Genomic DNA, 14,864 nt, shown 5'->3' with positions numbered 1-14,864 from the left:
CCAGTCTCTCCCTTCCCACAGTCCAGGCTTTCCATCGCTCTGCCTGGCTCTCTTGTCTTTCCCTTCCTCCTTGGCAAGGAAGGCCTTGTCCAGCAACTAATTCATGGGGAAATTCAGCTTATGTACACTGTCAAAAAGTTTTATAGTATCGCAGTCTTCTAAATGCTTTCTCTCTATTGGAATTTTCGTCATCCTAGTAAAAGAGTATTTTTGTCTTACTCCCTTTTTGGTTTGTGTTTTGGTATTTTTTTTGGCAGGTGCCTGTATTGAAACCCATGGATTTGATGGTAGAAGTCACTCCCCGGAGAATCTTTGCTAATGGTCACACCTATCATGTCAACTCAATATCCGTCAACAGTGACTGTGAGACATACATGTCAGCTGATGATCTCAGGATTAACCTCTGGCATTTAGCTATCACAGATAGGAGTTTCAGTATCCTTTATTGTGATTCCTTGCTCAGTGTTCATGTTATTAATAGGGCTTAAGACAGCTATTTTAAAATATTTTTCTGCAGGTTTTAAAATATACCTTTACTTACCAGAATCTCTGCAGTAATTGTAACAGAAAATGTTCAGATATTGTAAGAGACAGCTAAGAGATTGCAAAAATCAGGGAATTTTTAATGAAAAATGATGGTGTTGGTGAAAGACATTTAAATAGGAAACAGATGCCAGCTGCATGGTAGCTATCTACCTGACTAAAATACTCTGTACTGTTATTTCCTGAAGACATTTCATGCTGAGCTACTGCACCTTGTTTTGCTGCAGGGTCATTCCTTTCCCTGATCTTGCCTCCCATTCTCCATCATCCTGCTTCCCAGAACCCTAATGCCTGAGATGTGCACAGTTTGGGGGTGAGGTTCAGCTGCTTTGTGTGAGTTGTGCCTGTGATTAGTGAAGGCATTGCTGTTTCAAGTGCTGGCGTTTTCCTGAAAGCTCCATTGTGGAATCATTCCAGCCATCTGTGAGGCTGCCCCTTGCACTACAACAGGGTGTCTTGGAGGGGGAGCAAAAGAGACTGTAGCCAAGAAAAGTGATTCTCTGTGTTTTGCAGAACATAAATAGACTGGTAAGAGAAATAGGTTATGGGGCCAGGTCAGAATGTTGTATTCCCTTGCCGATTTCTTTTTGAGTGTATCAAAAAGAGTTAGAAGAATATGTCTCTGTGGGTTTACATGAGGGACTATTAGATGTCAAAGTGAAGTTGTCCTGTTGGGGCAGATTTCCTAAGAGAAGGCACCAGTGTGATGGGGTGTTCTCTCTGACTCTGGTGATTGTATTTCTTCCTTTGTGGGCCAGGTTTCATCTTGGAAACTTAACCCATACTATGCTAATGTCACAGGAAACATGGTCTTTAAATCAAACAACTCTTAATGTCCTTAAAAAATTACCTTTGCAGGATCAAGTGACAGGTGCCCTTATGCTGGGGATTGTAGTGAACATCTCTTCAATTTGTTTCTAAACTCACATTGTTCTTCTGTCTTTCACCTGTATAGATTAAACAAGCTAAATAGGTGCCCTCTTTAATATGACTGTTTATTTAGGAACAATTTATATGTGGGACTTCAAAGTCCAGATATGTCTGCCTTGATATCCAAGCAACTGTACTTCCATTCCTTAGTAAGACAGATGAAAATTATTTGCCAGCACACCTATTTGGAGTAGCAGTGTGACTCTGACAGTGTCCTCCTCACAGCAGCTTCACCCTTCAGACTTCTCTCTGTCCTGGAAACATTTACATGTGACTCTGCTGTGTGTTCTCCTCTATTTTGTGTCCTCATCTTTCTTCTAAGGCAGAGCAGTGGGTCAGACCAAGCACAGCAATCTCTGTGCGCCTGTGTATGATCACAGATCACATTCCAGAATGCTTATGCAAGATAAGGCGTTGCCTTTGGCAATTCCTTTTGTCTTATTAAAAGCTATTTTATAAACTATGGATTGCCAAGACAAATGTTCCTGAAAAGTTTCAAAAACCAAGTAAATAGTTATTATATTTCATGAGGACAGCATGAGATTTAGTGTCATTTGCCACACTAAGAGCTTACTGACAGAAATATCAGCCATAAATGAATAGCTGTGTGGACTCTGTTTCAAGCATTAGCACATTCCTGTTATTGAGTATTTACTGATAAAATATGTTTTAAAACTTCTGATTGATTCATTGATTTAACTCTTAAAATATGATAAAATTTATAATGACACACTCATTTTCTAAGTATGTTCTAAGAATGATGAGGAGAGAGAAATGAAGAGTGTTTCTGAGTTTTAGGATAGGAGACTTTTCCTGTAACTGAAACAGTGGCTTTGGGATACTTGGATTTCTGTCTTGGATTGGGATAAAGATATTGCTGCTTCTTTTACACTTGAATGAAAATCTGTGCGGACTGTGATGAGAGAGTTTAGGCAGTGATAGAAGGTAACACTAGGTAACAGGATAATCAGTTCTAGGGGCATAATGTTCTTGCTAAGGTGCCCATGGTGGCAGCAGATTGGCTTTTGTGGCTGGATACCGGTATGTATTCAGGAGAGCAGGCTGTGTTAGAGGCTGTATCCACTACTGTTTCAGACAATATAAGCTGTACTTGTCTCTACTCAGTTGTCAAAACCAGGTCAGCAGGCAGATTACTTTTACCTAATTCTTTGATTAAACAAAAATTTTGACATAGGCATTCCAAAAGAAGGTGAGATAGTTACAGAATATTGCTCATATTGGGAAATTAACTGGGAGGCCATGATAACTGAAAGAAGGGGATGAGTAAGTTAAACTTGCATCAGTCTTCCAAGATGTATCTTTCTGTCCATATAGAGCCCTGTACATCTTGTAAAATTGCAGGGACGTGTTTTTCCCTGGAAAACAACAACAACATCTGTCCCTGAAACTGCATTTCTGTCCTTCAGAAGACCAACTTACAAATCTCCTGGAAGCAGATGATTTTTTGGTAAAATCACTGGGTTTGCCAGTTGCAATTAAGACTAGACATATTAAGGTGAAAAAATTCTGCCAAGCAAACAGTTTAAATTATAAATGAATGTTGCTGGGCTTGGTGCCTTCAGTAACGCATTTAGGGGGATAGGCAGGAGGAGGCTGAGGCTGTTTTAAAAATGCTTGTTTCACATCTTTTTACTGAATGCAAAAGGGAAATGAAGCATCTTGCTGTTTTACATTCAAGGCTTGATTCCTTGAAGTGCGTGTTTTAAACAATAAATAGAAAACATTTTGGTTTGAAGTGGCTTTTGTTAATAAGGGATCTGGCAGGAATGAGTATTCGTCTTTCTATTTTCCCTCAGAGGCAGCACTGCTACATATAATGACCTACAATCTGTTTACCCAAGAGGCTGGTTGTGACAATGACACAAACAACAAATACAGTGGTAGAGTTTCTGGACATTCAGTTCGTGTCTGAACATCTTCACAAATTGCATGGGAAATGCTGGAGAAAGACTGAATCAGCAGCAGTGTGCTAAGGTGTTTTACAAGTAAAGTTCTTTGCCTTGTAGAATTTAATTTGAGAACAGTTTGTTTATAACCATCATTTTAGCAGTTTTACAAATCACTGATAATTTTTCATTTCTTTGAAAATACAGAGCAATGGAGATCTTAAATTAGTTCTTTAATCTTTGGAAAATATTTTAAGTCAGTTCTGCAGAATTTGACCAGAATATTTCTCTTAGGTAAAGCCTTCGATAAAATACAACTAACGCTTTTCTGGTTTGCTTTTGTATTAGTGTAAGCACTAACTGGGGTGAAAAGCAGACAAGTGAGTTTATGCTATGCCTATCTAAATTTTAATGAGGAGTACGCAAGACTTCTGTACATTGCTTCCCACTTGCAAGCAGATCTGCTCAGTATTGTTTGGGCAGGAGGAGGCAAGGGAGAGGAGGAGGTGAGAGAAAAGGAAGGGGGAAGGTTAGCCTGGTAAATAATAGCACATATTAGGATTTTCTTCAGTAAAAGGTTTGATGTGTTTGGTTGTGTTATGGAGAGCGAGAGTCAGTGACCTTAATTATGGATGATATTCTGCACTGGAAAAGAAGTAAGGTAAGGGTTGCTGTACTTGTTAATGTTTGGTCTGAAATGGTTTAGCAGTGTTGCACATAGGTTAAGCCTTTAGATAGTCATCTTGGGTGAAGTGAATGAGAAAAAAGGACTGCCAGGAGCATACTGATAAGGCTTACTTGCCATTAACAGCAATCTTTGGACTATCTAGCTGCACTAAATATTCTTTATGAGAATGTATTTGGATTGCTTACAGAACTATGTAGCTCATAGCACTTGAACTCCCTTCATTTCCTGGTAGCGCACTATTTCACTCTAGAGGCTGTCATGGCATTGCTATGGAAACAACATTGCTGTTTCCAGGATGTGCTCATCTTGAGACTCATCTTGACTAAAATACTCATTTCTCAGTCAGATCAATATAGTCCAGGGTTATCCTGTTTTAATAAAAAATGCCTTCTCTGTGTCCCAAAAGGGTTAAGCTAATTAGCAAATCACCATAGGGCCTTCTTACAGTCTAATGTATTCTGGTATTTGAGGCATATCATGGATAGTCAGTTTGTTAGGCACCATATCTTGGGAAAATGAATTTACTTAAGAAGTAAACAACAGGGAAAAAATAGAAGAACTCAAAATAACATGGTGCATTGATGGAGACCAAGTTTGTGGCAGCCCACTGCACATCTGAATGTAGTGTGTATATAGGGTATATACAGAGCTCTGGGGGCAGCCTAGGCTGGGGAAGATAGCCAGCCTTACAAAATCCCTGTACTTGCCTCAGTGCTAACTATGTGAATGCCAAACTGAAAGCAGATCTGCAGTATTCTCTTGGTATTTGTTGAGCAAGTTTATACCTTGAGTGAGATAAGGGTGTTTCTATAAAAATGCCTGAGCCAGGATGACTATGCACAAGCTGTGTGCACAAGGATGCATTTTCTGTGCTCTGAAAAGCAAGTCTGTATGGTGTGAGAAACTGCTGCCACCCCCACGCACAGCACTGTTTTCCTCCAGAACACACCTTCTGTTTGGGAGCTGGCAGACCTTTTTTCTCTTTTGAGAGCTGTGGGTAATACATGTTAGCACTTCCTGTTCTGTCAAGAAGAGGTATCAAATCTCCATCAGGTATTTAAAAGGTGAGTGTTACACCATGGAGTCATATTCCAGCTGAGTTGGTACTAGCGACATTTGAGTAGCCTTTCCTTAAATTTGTGTTCTTTTGTTCCTTACTTCCTAGTCTCTCCCTCTCCCACATGCGTTGTGTCTGTCTCTCTCCCCGTTAAAGGAGAATGAAGATGTCTGCAAAGCTAAAATCAGGTCTGTAAGTTAGAGGATTGCAGAGGTGCCATGCACACTGATCCCATGGTTTGGAGAGCACTCTTATTCTAACTATTGAGAAATGGTTGCTTTGCCTTTCTCATTAAAACACTACTATGTGAACAACTGAGGGGGAAAAAAGCTGTTTCAGTGAGCTGATTAGATTCTGGCTTGATGTGATTCCCTCGCTAGACTCCACTTTTTTCAGAAGCGAATACTGGCTCTCTAGTAAAAGAGTCTTCTAGTAAGAGTTGACAATGGCAAAACCAAAGATTTTCATATCTAACTTACACCTGAGTACGATCAGCTGTATTCTGTGCATTTTGAAAAATGTTGAATTGTACTCTGAGGTAGACTGCTGGAAATGTTGACTGAGGGCTCCAGTGCCCTGCAAAGTCATGGGGAAGAGCAGTATGTAGAGGAAATAGGATAAAAACTAAAAAAGAAGAAATAGTATTGCATGAAACTTGTGAATATATGAAGTTCACACCAAGTATCAATACTTAACTGTTAGATTCCTTGCTGCATTGCCATTTCTCATCTGCTGATCATTGCACTGTAAACTGAATCCCTCTGTATTACTGAAGTAATTGACATACTTTACACAAATATTTTGTGATAAGAGTATTTTTAAATAATTGTAATAAAATATTGAGGTTAGTCAGTCTTAGCACCACTTTATACTCAGTTAAACAAAGACTGTGAGAACCAAATAGGTGTACTGGAATTTCAACTCAGAATCTGAATGTTGCCCAGAGACATCCTGCTTTTACTTCCATCCATACTCTAATTCTGTATTAGGTGAAGAAGAAGACTTTTCAGGAGAGAGTCTTATAAAAATGGTAACAGAAATGTAGAAATGCTGTGAAAATGATTTTGTTTTGGAGAAATAGAAATCAGTGTATCTTTTCTCCTGCTTAAGAGATTTCTAAACTGCCAGAATGCAGTGAGAGAGAGTTTGACTGAGTACCAACAGGAGTGTTCCTAGGGGTTGCTTGCTTTAATGGACAGAGAAAAATAACTAAGTGTCTTAAAAAATGCATGATAATTGTGACCTTGCAGAAGGCAATAAGAAGCAAAAACTTCAGTGTCACAGAGATGAATGTTTACCTTGCCAATGTTAGCATTTAGCCATTTGATGATGAATTTAGGAAAAGAGTTGTAGTCCCTAAGCCTTCTAGACCCTTGTCTTTCCCAAGAATTTTCCATTTATGTTACTCTTATCTGAAGCAATGGAAAAGTTTTTCATGAGAAAAATGACTATAGTAGAGGGAAGTTCATTGTTACTCATTTAGCAACAATTCACGATCTATTTCAGGTTGTTTTAAAGTGATCTGATTCTCAAAGGTCTGCAAAATGACAGGTTCCATTGACTTAGCCTTTTAACTTTTGGGTTTGAGATCTTTCAGCTTAGAGTATCTGTGCATTAAAAAGGAATTATTTTGAAATTGCCTATGAAACTGCAGATACCAGATCACCTGGTAACTTGAGGGTCATTTGCATTGGTGTAGTTCAGTAGTAAGTTTTGCTACAATGTATTTAATAGATTAGCAGCAGGTACTGTAGTTTTTTTACAGGTTTTATTCCTAATGCTTATTATTTCTGTGTCAGGAAAGGTATGTCTGGGTGGCAACAGATCATAGGTCATATACTGAGGCTTAGGATAGGAACAAACTCCAATGTAAAGCTCCACAAAGTGCTTCTGATGGGACCACAACAAAGTGCTGTATAGATAGGATGGTGTTAAGGCTATTTAAGGGAGTTATTGAAATTGTGAAAAATAGCCCCTTGTTGCAAGATTGTTTGAATTAAGTAAGCAGAAAATACAAGCAATTCATATTGTCTCCCGAACTGGACACAGCACTCCAGGTGGAGTCTCACCAGAGTGAAGTAGAGGGGGCAGAATCCCCTCCCTTGACCTGCTGCCCACACTACTTTGGATGCAGTCAAGAACATGGTTGGTTTCTGGGCTGTGAGTGCATCCAGCCTCTCATCCACGAGCACCCCGAAGTCCTTCTGGGCAGGGCTGCTCTCAATCTTTTCATCCCCCAGCCTATGTTGGTACTGGGGTTTGCCCTGACCCAGGTGCAGCACCTTGTACTTGGTATTATTAAACCTCGTGAGATTCTCTTGGGCCCATTTCTTGAGCTTGTGCAGGTCCATCTGGACAAGTCCTTGGTGTGTGTTTTTGGCTGCCTGTTAGGGAAAATGCAGTGGGGATTCTTTTATTAAAATCACACCAGAAATGTTTTTAGTGTCAATCAAGGGATGAAATTAGTAAATAGGTAAGTATGTGTAACTGTAAGTTGTCATCTGCTCTGAACTGCGTAGAATCTCGATAGTAAACAGAGCCTTTCATGAACTCTCAATAGACTAATTTGTAAGAAAAATTCTGTTTGTCCCCAGTGCAAAGTGCCAAGAGAGAACTGCATTTCTAGGATTACTTAAATGACTGTCTTGTAGGCACTAGCATAGATACAGCTTCTAAAACAGGTGCTGAATTGGTTCTTCTGCTTCTGTTGAGGTAAAACTACATCCAGTTCAGATACAATATTATTTCTAATGATGTTGTCATCATTATTTAGAATATCTTAATCGAGTACAGCTTTTAGGGTTTTCAGAGTAAGAACAGTTGTGAATTTATATGTGAGGTTGTGCAAATTGCAGTCTTTATAACTAGCTGTGTAATTCAAATACTAGATAGTAATTACAGCAGTAACGCTGTGTGAGTGGGCACTATAAAGACCTTACAGATCATTTGTTTTCAAGAAATACAGAGAAGTTTTTTAGCATCTTTTAGGAGATCTCTTAAGCATCTATAAGTTCAGATTTAGGGAGCTCTGAAAGCAGTGAATAAATTTGCAGAAGTGGTCTTTCAATACTTTGTTTGGTTTTGCTTCTTGCCAGAGGACACTTTGCCAGAGGATCCCTGTCAGAAACAATTGCTTTTAACTATTCTGATCACCTTAAATTGACTCCTATCTTAGGAATTTGTCTGTCAGCCAGTCAGAGAGAATTGGATGACAGAGCATGACTGATAGCCAAAGGAGCAATATCAGAGCTAGTTAAGCAGTATCTTAGCATTGAATCCCTGAATGAGATCCTCCTGACCATACAGCTGAAATCTGTATTGCAGCAAAAGCAGACAGTGTATGGCTGGAGTGTGTGATACCAGTGTCATCAGGGCATGGGACAGTTATGGAAATATTCCCTATATAGCCATCCTCCAAATTAAATAAATTGGATGTGTTGAATCTGGCTGTGAAAACCTAATTACAGCTGAGGCCTTTGCATTCTTGGCAATGACCAGTGTCTTCCTTATTTTGCAGTTGCTTTTAAAGAAGTTAATTTAAGGTGGTTTGAGCATAGCTATAGCCTTGGAGAATTACTGCACTGCAGATCTATTGTTTAATAAAAATATTAATTTGTTCATCAGAATACATAATTTTCTTACTTATCACTCTTGTCCATACACAACTTGAATGAGTAAGTATGTGATTATGTTATTATTTTAATGGATTTCTTTATCTAGCCCTGTGTCTTCTCTAATGCAGCTGTCCCCATATAGAGACCCATACCTATTATTTCATTTCTGCAGAGGTAAGGAAAAACATAGCCAGAGGCATTAGAATACTCTTACTTTTTAAAAATGTATAGTGAATTGTAAAAAGGAAAAAGAAAATTGACTGGAGTTGTAGAAAATTATAAAGAACAGTGTGAAATCCTGAGCCTGTAAAAACCATTTCAGAATTCCTTTATAGTGCATTAAAGAACGCAACTGGGATTTCACTGAATTTCTGTGTTTGTTGAGTGATCTAGTCAATGCAACTTTAGGAGCTACTTAAAATTTTGCAATAGGTGCAAAGATGTCTTTTCACAGATCTCCACAGAGCCAATTGCTTTCCAATTTAATAGGGACTGTAGCAAACAAGTTCCTATTTTGTATCAGGAATCCCCTTTAAAATATCATTATCTCAATCTTTCTCAAGTTTATTGGTATTGTAGAGAGAAAGTGTACTTAATAGAGCTGAAATGAATGTTAGCATCAACCCCCAGATTTCTTTTTTCACCCTAGTGGTTTATTCCATTAGAACTTTCAGGTGTTATCCAGAATCTGAGATCCTCAGCAGAGAGGGACATTGGAACTATGGCAAAGAATATTAAATTACAGATAAAGGGTCACATCATGGAACTGATCCTCATCTAAGTAGCACTCATATTTTAGTGTAATGTGACTGCAGTCAATGAAGTTATTCCTGTGGAAATGGGTAACAGGATTCAGTCCAAGATTTATTGTCTTACTAATTTTATTTCTTCAGTTGATGAGTTTTAATCAGTGTTGTCATTGTGGAAGATTTTAAATTGCATGCTTGTGTTTCCCTCCGGATTAATTTCTCATTGAAGCATTTTGAAAATGAGCCATTCTCTGTTGTCACAGGTGCAGTCGGTGTATCCAACTTGAAAAATGTGTATTATGAATTTATTGAAAGTTAGACAAAAAAACCCATTTACACAGTTCTAGGTGCAATTATATGAAAAGATAATGTATAAATAATTTAATCAGCTCTGCCAGAGGGGAGAATTCTCTTAAATGAGTCTAATTATTCTAATTCCCATGCGAGTTTGGACTTGAAATTAACCTTGCAAAGCACAGTCTTTCTCAGAGTATTAACATAAAAAAGAAGAAAATATAACTTGCTTTGCTCATTAGCTAAAAAATCTTTAGCTTGAAGAGTATTCCATACAAAGACAGATGTCATAAAAATGCTCACGTGGTCTTCTCAGGTATTGTCAAGCTTGAAGTCTGTACCTCTGTGTTCTGTGTGAGCAGTGAGAACCTGAAACCTCGGAAGCTTTTCTCATTATTAAAATAGCTGGGACGCTCTCATTAATGCAGACACTGCTTTGTTTTCTGTTGTCATAGTACACATTGGTAAGGAGTGCACTTTGGTACTTCCACTGCTTGTGAAATTGCAGTAGTTTGGGCCTTTGAAACAGAAATGTTCTGTAAATAAAGGCCATATTAACTTTCACAAAGTTATAGCACCAGATTTTAGAATAAGTCTATTTTGACTGTTGTCATACTCACTGCAGGCTGGTGGCATTTTTGGAAATCTTTTCAAATAAATGAAGCAACTAGATAATAAGTCCTGCCACATGATTTTAATCAGGTATCTTATGTGATGTAATATAGGTGATTTGAATGTAAGCTTTTATTAGTGTTTTTAAAGTAGCTATTTTTGAAGTATCTGGCTATTTTTGAAGATAGTTTCACTTTACTACTCCCATAACAAGCATGCAGGGAAGGAGAGACTTTTATGCTCTAAATGCTCTAAAGAGTCTATACTCTTCAGCTGGAATTTCTGTGGCTGCTTTTATTTAAGAGACAGATCTTCCTCAGCTGCATGGGATTTTAGTAATTACCAAGAAGAAATTTCTTGATAGGATTATCTGTTAGCATATAGATTATTCATTTAAAAAAAAAAAAAAAAAGACATTTTATCTCTCATTTCCAAGTCATGTGGGAAAAAATCCCTGTCTACTTTTAAGATGGAGTTTGGGAAGTTTTGTATGTCATATTTCTCTGTACTACCAGGGACTCTCTTCAGTAAACTAAGTAGATCCCTCTCAGTTTTCTGTTAAGCATCTAATGTATTTCAGGAAAGGTTTGTGAATGATGAGATTATATTGCTTTTGTTTATAAATTATCCTTCCCTTATTGATGTTGAATCACTCATTTCTTGGAACCCTTGCCACTATGTAGTACATGGTGCCACTTAACCATACTAAGTAGAACAGCACTGCCTAAGAGAAGCTAAGCTGGCGGACTTAATAAGGCTCTTCTGTTAATAATTTATATGTACCTGAGGCTCTTCTGGTATTTGTGTTCCAAGTGTAACATTAGTTTCAGACAAATCATAATCAATTCATATGCAAATATAGGAACTAAATATGACTTTGCAGCCTTTCAGTGACTGAGTGACTGCAGGTGTGCATTTACAAAGGCAAGTCTTCCTCTGTTGATTCATCCCCTTTTCTTTCAGCTGTGTATTGGCAGATAATGATGTCTTTGCTCTTGAAAATTTAATATGCATATGGGTGTTGCTAAAGCAGGCATGTGACTCTGTCTACAGATGAAAATGTGGGTGTTCTGTTCAAAAAAAACAAGCAAAAATTAAGTTCCTAAATAAATTAAAGTTTTCCAGTATCTACTTCTAAATTCATTATTGTCTAAGTAAATCATTGGTTGCAATGTGTATGAGCAGGCCTATCTGTGATAAAGTTTGAATGTGACTTGCACCATTTAAAATAGTCTCTTTCCTAGCAGTGCTACTCTACAATTCTCTGCTTTCAACACTTAGTCAAATGTTGCAGCTACTCCATAGGCAGTTTCTCCTATATATTAGATATGTTTTTCTGTAACTTGAATACAGCAAAGTCTGATGTTTGCTGAATTTGTGGCAGTAAAAGCAATTTCATAAAATTTTACTAAGTACATTTAAAATATGTTGATTCTTTTTTCAAGTAATATTTGTGTAATGGAGATTCAGGGCTTCCTTGCTGCTGTCTCTTTTTATCCTACCACGATAACAGGAATGCAAAGTAATTCTGATATTGCAAAAATCAGAATGAGATCCCTCAAATTCAGAGTGAGTGTTTAGACCAGTATGCATTCTGGGAGAAAGTCACAAAAATGTAATAATGAGAATAATAGTAACCTTTCAAAACCAATTAACCAAGAAGAGAACCGAGTGAATACTCCCATGACTGGACAGCTGCAGGTAGGGAGGAGAGAGACCACTAGATCAGAATCCAGAGCTATTGGTCTTGCTGGCTCTTAAATTGACCTTTGCCAAGCCTTTCCCACTTCACACCTCAGTTTCATTCTCTGTAAAACATTAGCACTGATACTGACTCTACTTTGCTTTAAACTTAATGAATGGACAATGTTTCTAATACTACTTTTAACTTCTTGCCAAGTATCTCCAGTTCCAAGTGAAACTTGAGACAGGAAGTCCAGGAGTTTCAGCTTTGGTTCAGAAGTTTGATGTTTAGGTTACATTCTTGAATAACTCTTGTTCCATCATCCTGAGGCACTCTGGTTTCTAGCAGCTGCCAGATAAATCAGTAACATCTTGGTTCCTAAACCCATAGAAAGGGTCTGAGTGTTCACCTTTGTGCTCCTCATGTCTTGTAAGTTTTATGATGTTCGAAGACAGAAATAGAGAGCAAAATTAGGCTTGACTCTGGCTGGAGCATTACATACTAGACTGTGAGGAGACATGGGCCATATTGTACTGACAGTGGTATGCTGAGGATAGATGCGAGGCCATTGCCCAAAGAGCGTCATTCCAGCATGCAGACACCTTATTACCCACACTGTATAAAAGTGCACTGCCAATAACACAGGAGGATGTACTGAATATATTCTCATTTTCTGGATGAGCTAGATCTCAACCTCAACATGGCCAAAATCTCTTTATGGGTAGTTCTAGCTGAATAGCTGGCAAGTTTATTGCTACTGCAGCCTTTTAGTTGTGACCATGACTTTCCTTCTTCCACTAACAGCACTTTCTCATCTAGCTTAGGCTGTAATCCTTGACATAAGAAACCTCAGAAGTCCACAGAGCTGTGTTAACATTACTTAATCTCTTCTTTGTATGCTCCCTTGTACATGTCCTTTATATCATGAGCAATCCCTTTACTTTGTGTTTGCACAGCACCTAATGTAATTGGCTATGGTTTGGCCTGCCACATAGAGCTACCAGGCCCCATAGTGGTTTTTACTCTTTCTGTATCTCATAATCCTGATATGAGGAAAAATGCAGAAGCCTTTGTACTATCGTAATGGCACTGTCGGAGCACCTTTGATAAAGACATTTTATTGCCAGTCAAAATCACGTCATTTAAATTGGTATTTTCAGCAAATCACCACCAGTGTGAGACTGTTGTCAGAGTTCCCAACTCCAGTATGATGTCTGAAGAATCACTGTTATAAAGACCATGAAATTAAAAATGGAATTGGGCTGACATTGTACCACTTAGTATGGATCGATACCTTGCACTAACACGTATTAGGTTCCAGACAGTGGAGAGGAGCACACGCTTATGCAGCAGTTCCTGCTTTTGTGGTTCAGAAGAGTCAAATGATACAGAAATGTATCATTCGAAATGCAGCTCTCTGGGCTTACAATAAAACCCATGTAGTACATGCTTTTACTGGAGCACTGGGCAAATGCTGTGCGATTGAAAAAATTGACACTGTGGCTATTAGGAGTACTTGGAATACAAATACTCTCTTTGCCTAAGGTAAAATACTGGAATTTGAAGAAAAGGCCATGTCTATTAACCTACTGACAGTTCAGTCCAGGAACCCTTGGCTCTTGGACAACAGGCCTGAAATACAGAGATTCAGAAGCTTGACCCTATTCAGTGCTGTCCATACTTGTCAAGTTATGCCTATTGTAGAATTATCATTCAACAGTGAAAACATACAGCTTATCTGTAAGAAATGGGAAGAAAGGAGTGAGTTGATGGTTAATTAAGAGTTAGGGCTTGCTTCTTTCATTGATAATAAGAGTGATGTAATCACATCATGATGTTGTCAAGGCCTGATGTACCCAGCCTGGAAGAAGACTGGAGCCATTTGGAATTCGTTTTCTCAGCTGGCGTGTGGTGTAGGAATGATATAACCATCATGTAGGAAGTGTAAAACTGGTAGAGCTTGATTTGTAAGCATCACAGTTCCCTCCTTGTAATGAAAATAGTGTGCACTAAATGACTAACAGAGGAAACCACTCAGAGAAATGCTTATATTAAAAGTGTAGAGCCTCAGCAGGACCACAGTAATCAATTACTCTAAACTGAAGCCCTGGCAGCTTCCATGAATTGCTATTGATTTCAACTATTAGTCACTGAATCTTTCTAGAGCTAGGCTGAAATATAGGTGTGAGATGCAGACAAAATTAGTAGCCTGAACAAACCTCTGTAGAAAACACAGGGAACAGCCAGGTTTGGTAAGATACGTTATGCCAAAGGTTATTTTTTGAAAGTGCTTAAATTTGCAAAAACCTAAGTCCCACGCAGGGATAAAAATGAAGTGTCATATCAGCATATACTGAAATAAGAAAGATGAGAGTTTTGTTTTTCTTGTGAAGTTACTATGGAAAATTTTGTCTGGCTTTCTAAAGAAAGCCTCTCCTCCTCCATTGCAGTTGAATAAAGGGGGAGAGGGCAAGTAATTTTTTTTTTCAAGCCTTCTTCTGACCACAAAAAAAAAAAATTTCCTTCTTGCAGTGAACCCACAAGTCATTTAAAAACTATTCCAAAATAATGATAGAAGATTCAATCCTTTATATGCCATAGCTTGCGAGTTGCAAATTTGTTCTCTACCAAATTCAGTTTCTCGTAGAATTCCTCGATGGTTTTGGGAAGATGAAGCAGCTATTTCTTTATGCATACTGTTCACTTCAAAGGGAATTTAATCTGTTTTAAGGAGGCTGCTATGTTTTCATTATCATACAAGGAAACTTATTCTGAGACCTCTTTTG

The 14,864-nt window shown here is 38.2% G+C and overlaps 1 protein-coding gene across 8 annotated transcripts in view; it reads left to right on the top strand.

Annotated features, from left to right (window-relative positions):
• The window catches only part of PPP2R2C (protein phosphatase 2 regulatory subunit Bgamma), a 210,605-nt gene that overhangs the window by 161,414 nt on the left and 34,327 nt on the right, over positions 1-14,864 (top strand). For all 8 annotated transcript variants that reach the window (XM_017727664.1, XM_008645057.2, XM_017727665.1 and 5 more), the window contains one exon: positions 258-435. In XM_017727664.1, coding sequence (XP_017583153.1) covers positions 258-435 — 178 coding nt within the window. The remainder of the gene's footprint in view (positions 1-257; positions 436-14,864) is intronic.

This window comes from Corvus brachyrhynchos, unplaced genomic scaffold (assembly GCF_000691975.1).
Source record: "Corvus brachyrhynchos isolate BGI_N302 unplaced genomic scaffold, ASM69197v1 scaffold80, whole genome shotgun sequence".
Lineage (NCBI taxonomy): Eukaryota > Metazoa > Chordata > Aves > Passeriformes > Corvidae > Corvus > Corvus brachyrhynchos.
This window is presented reverse-complemented; position numbering and strand designations above follow the sequence as displayed.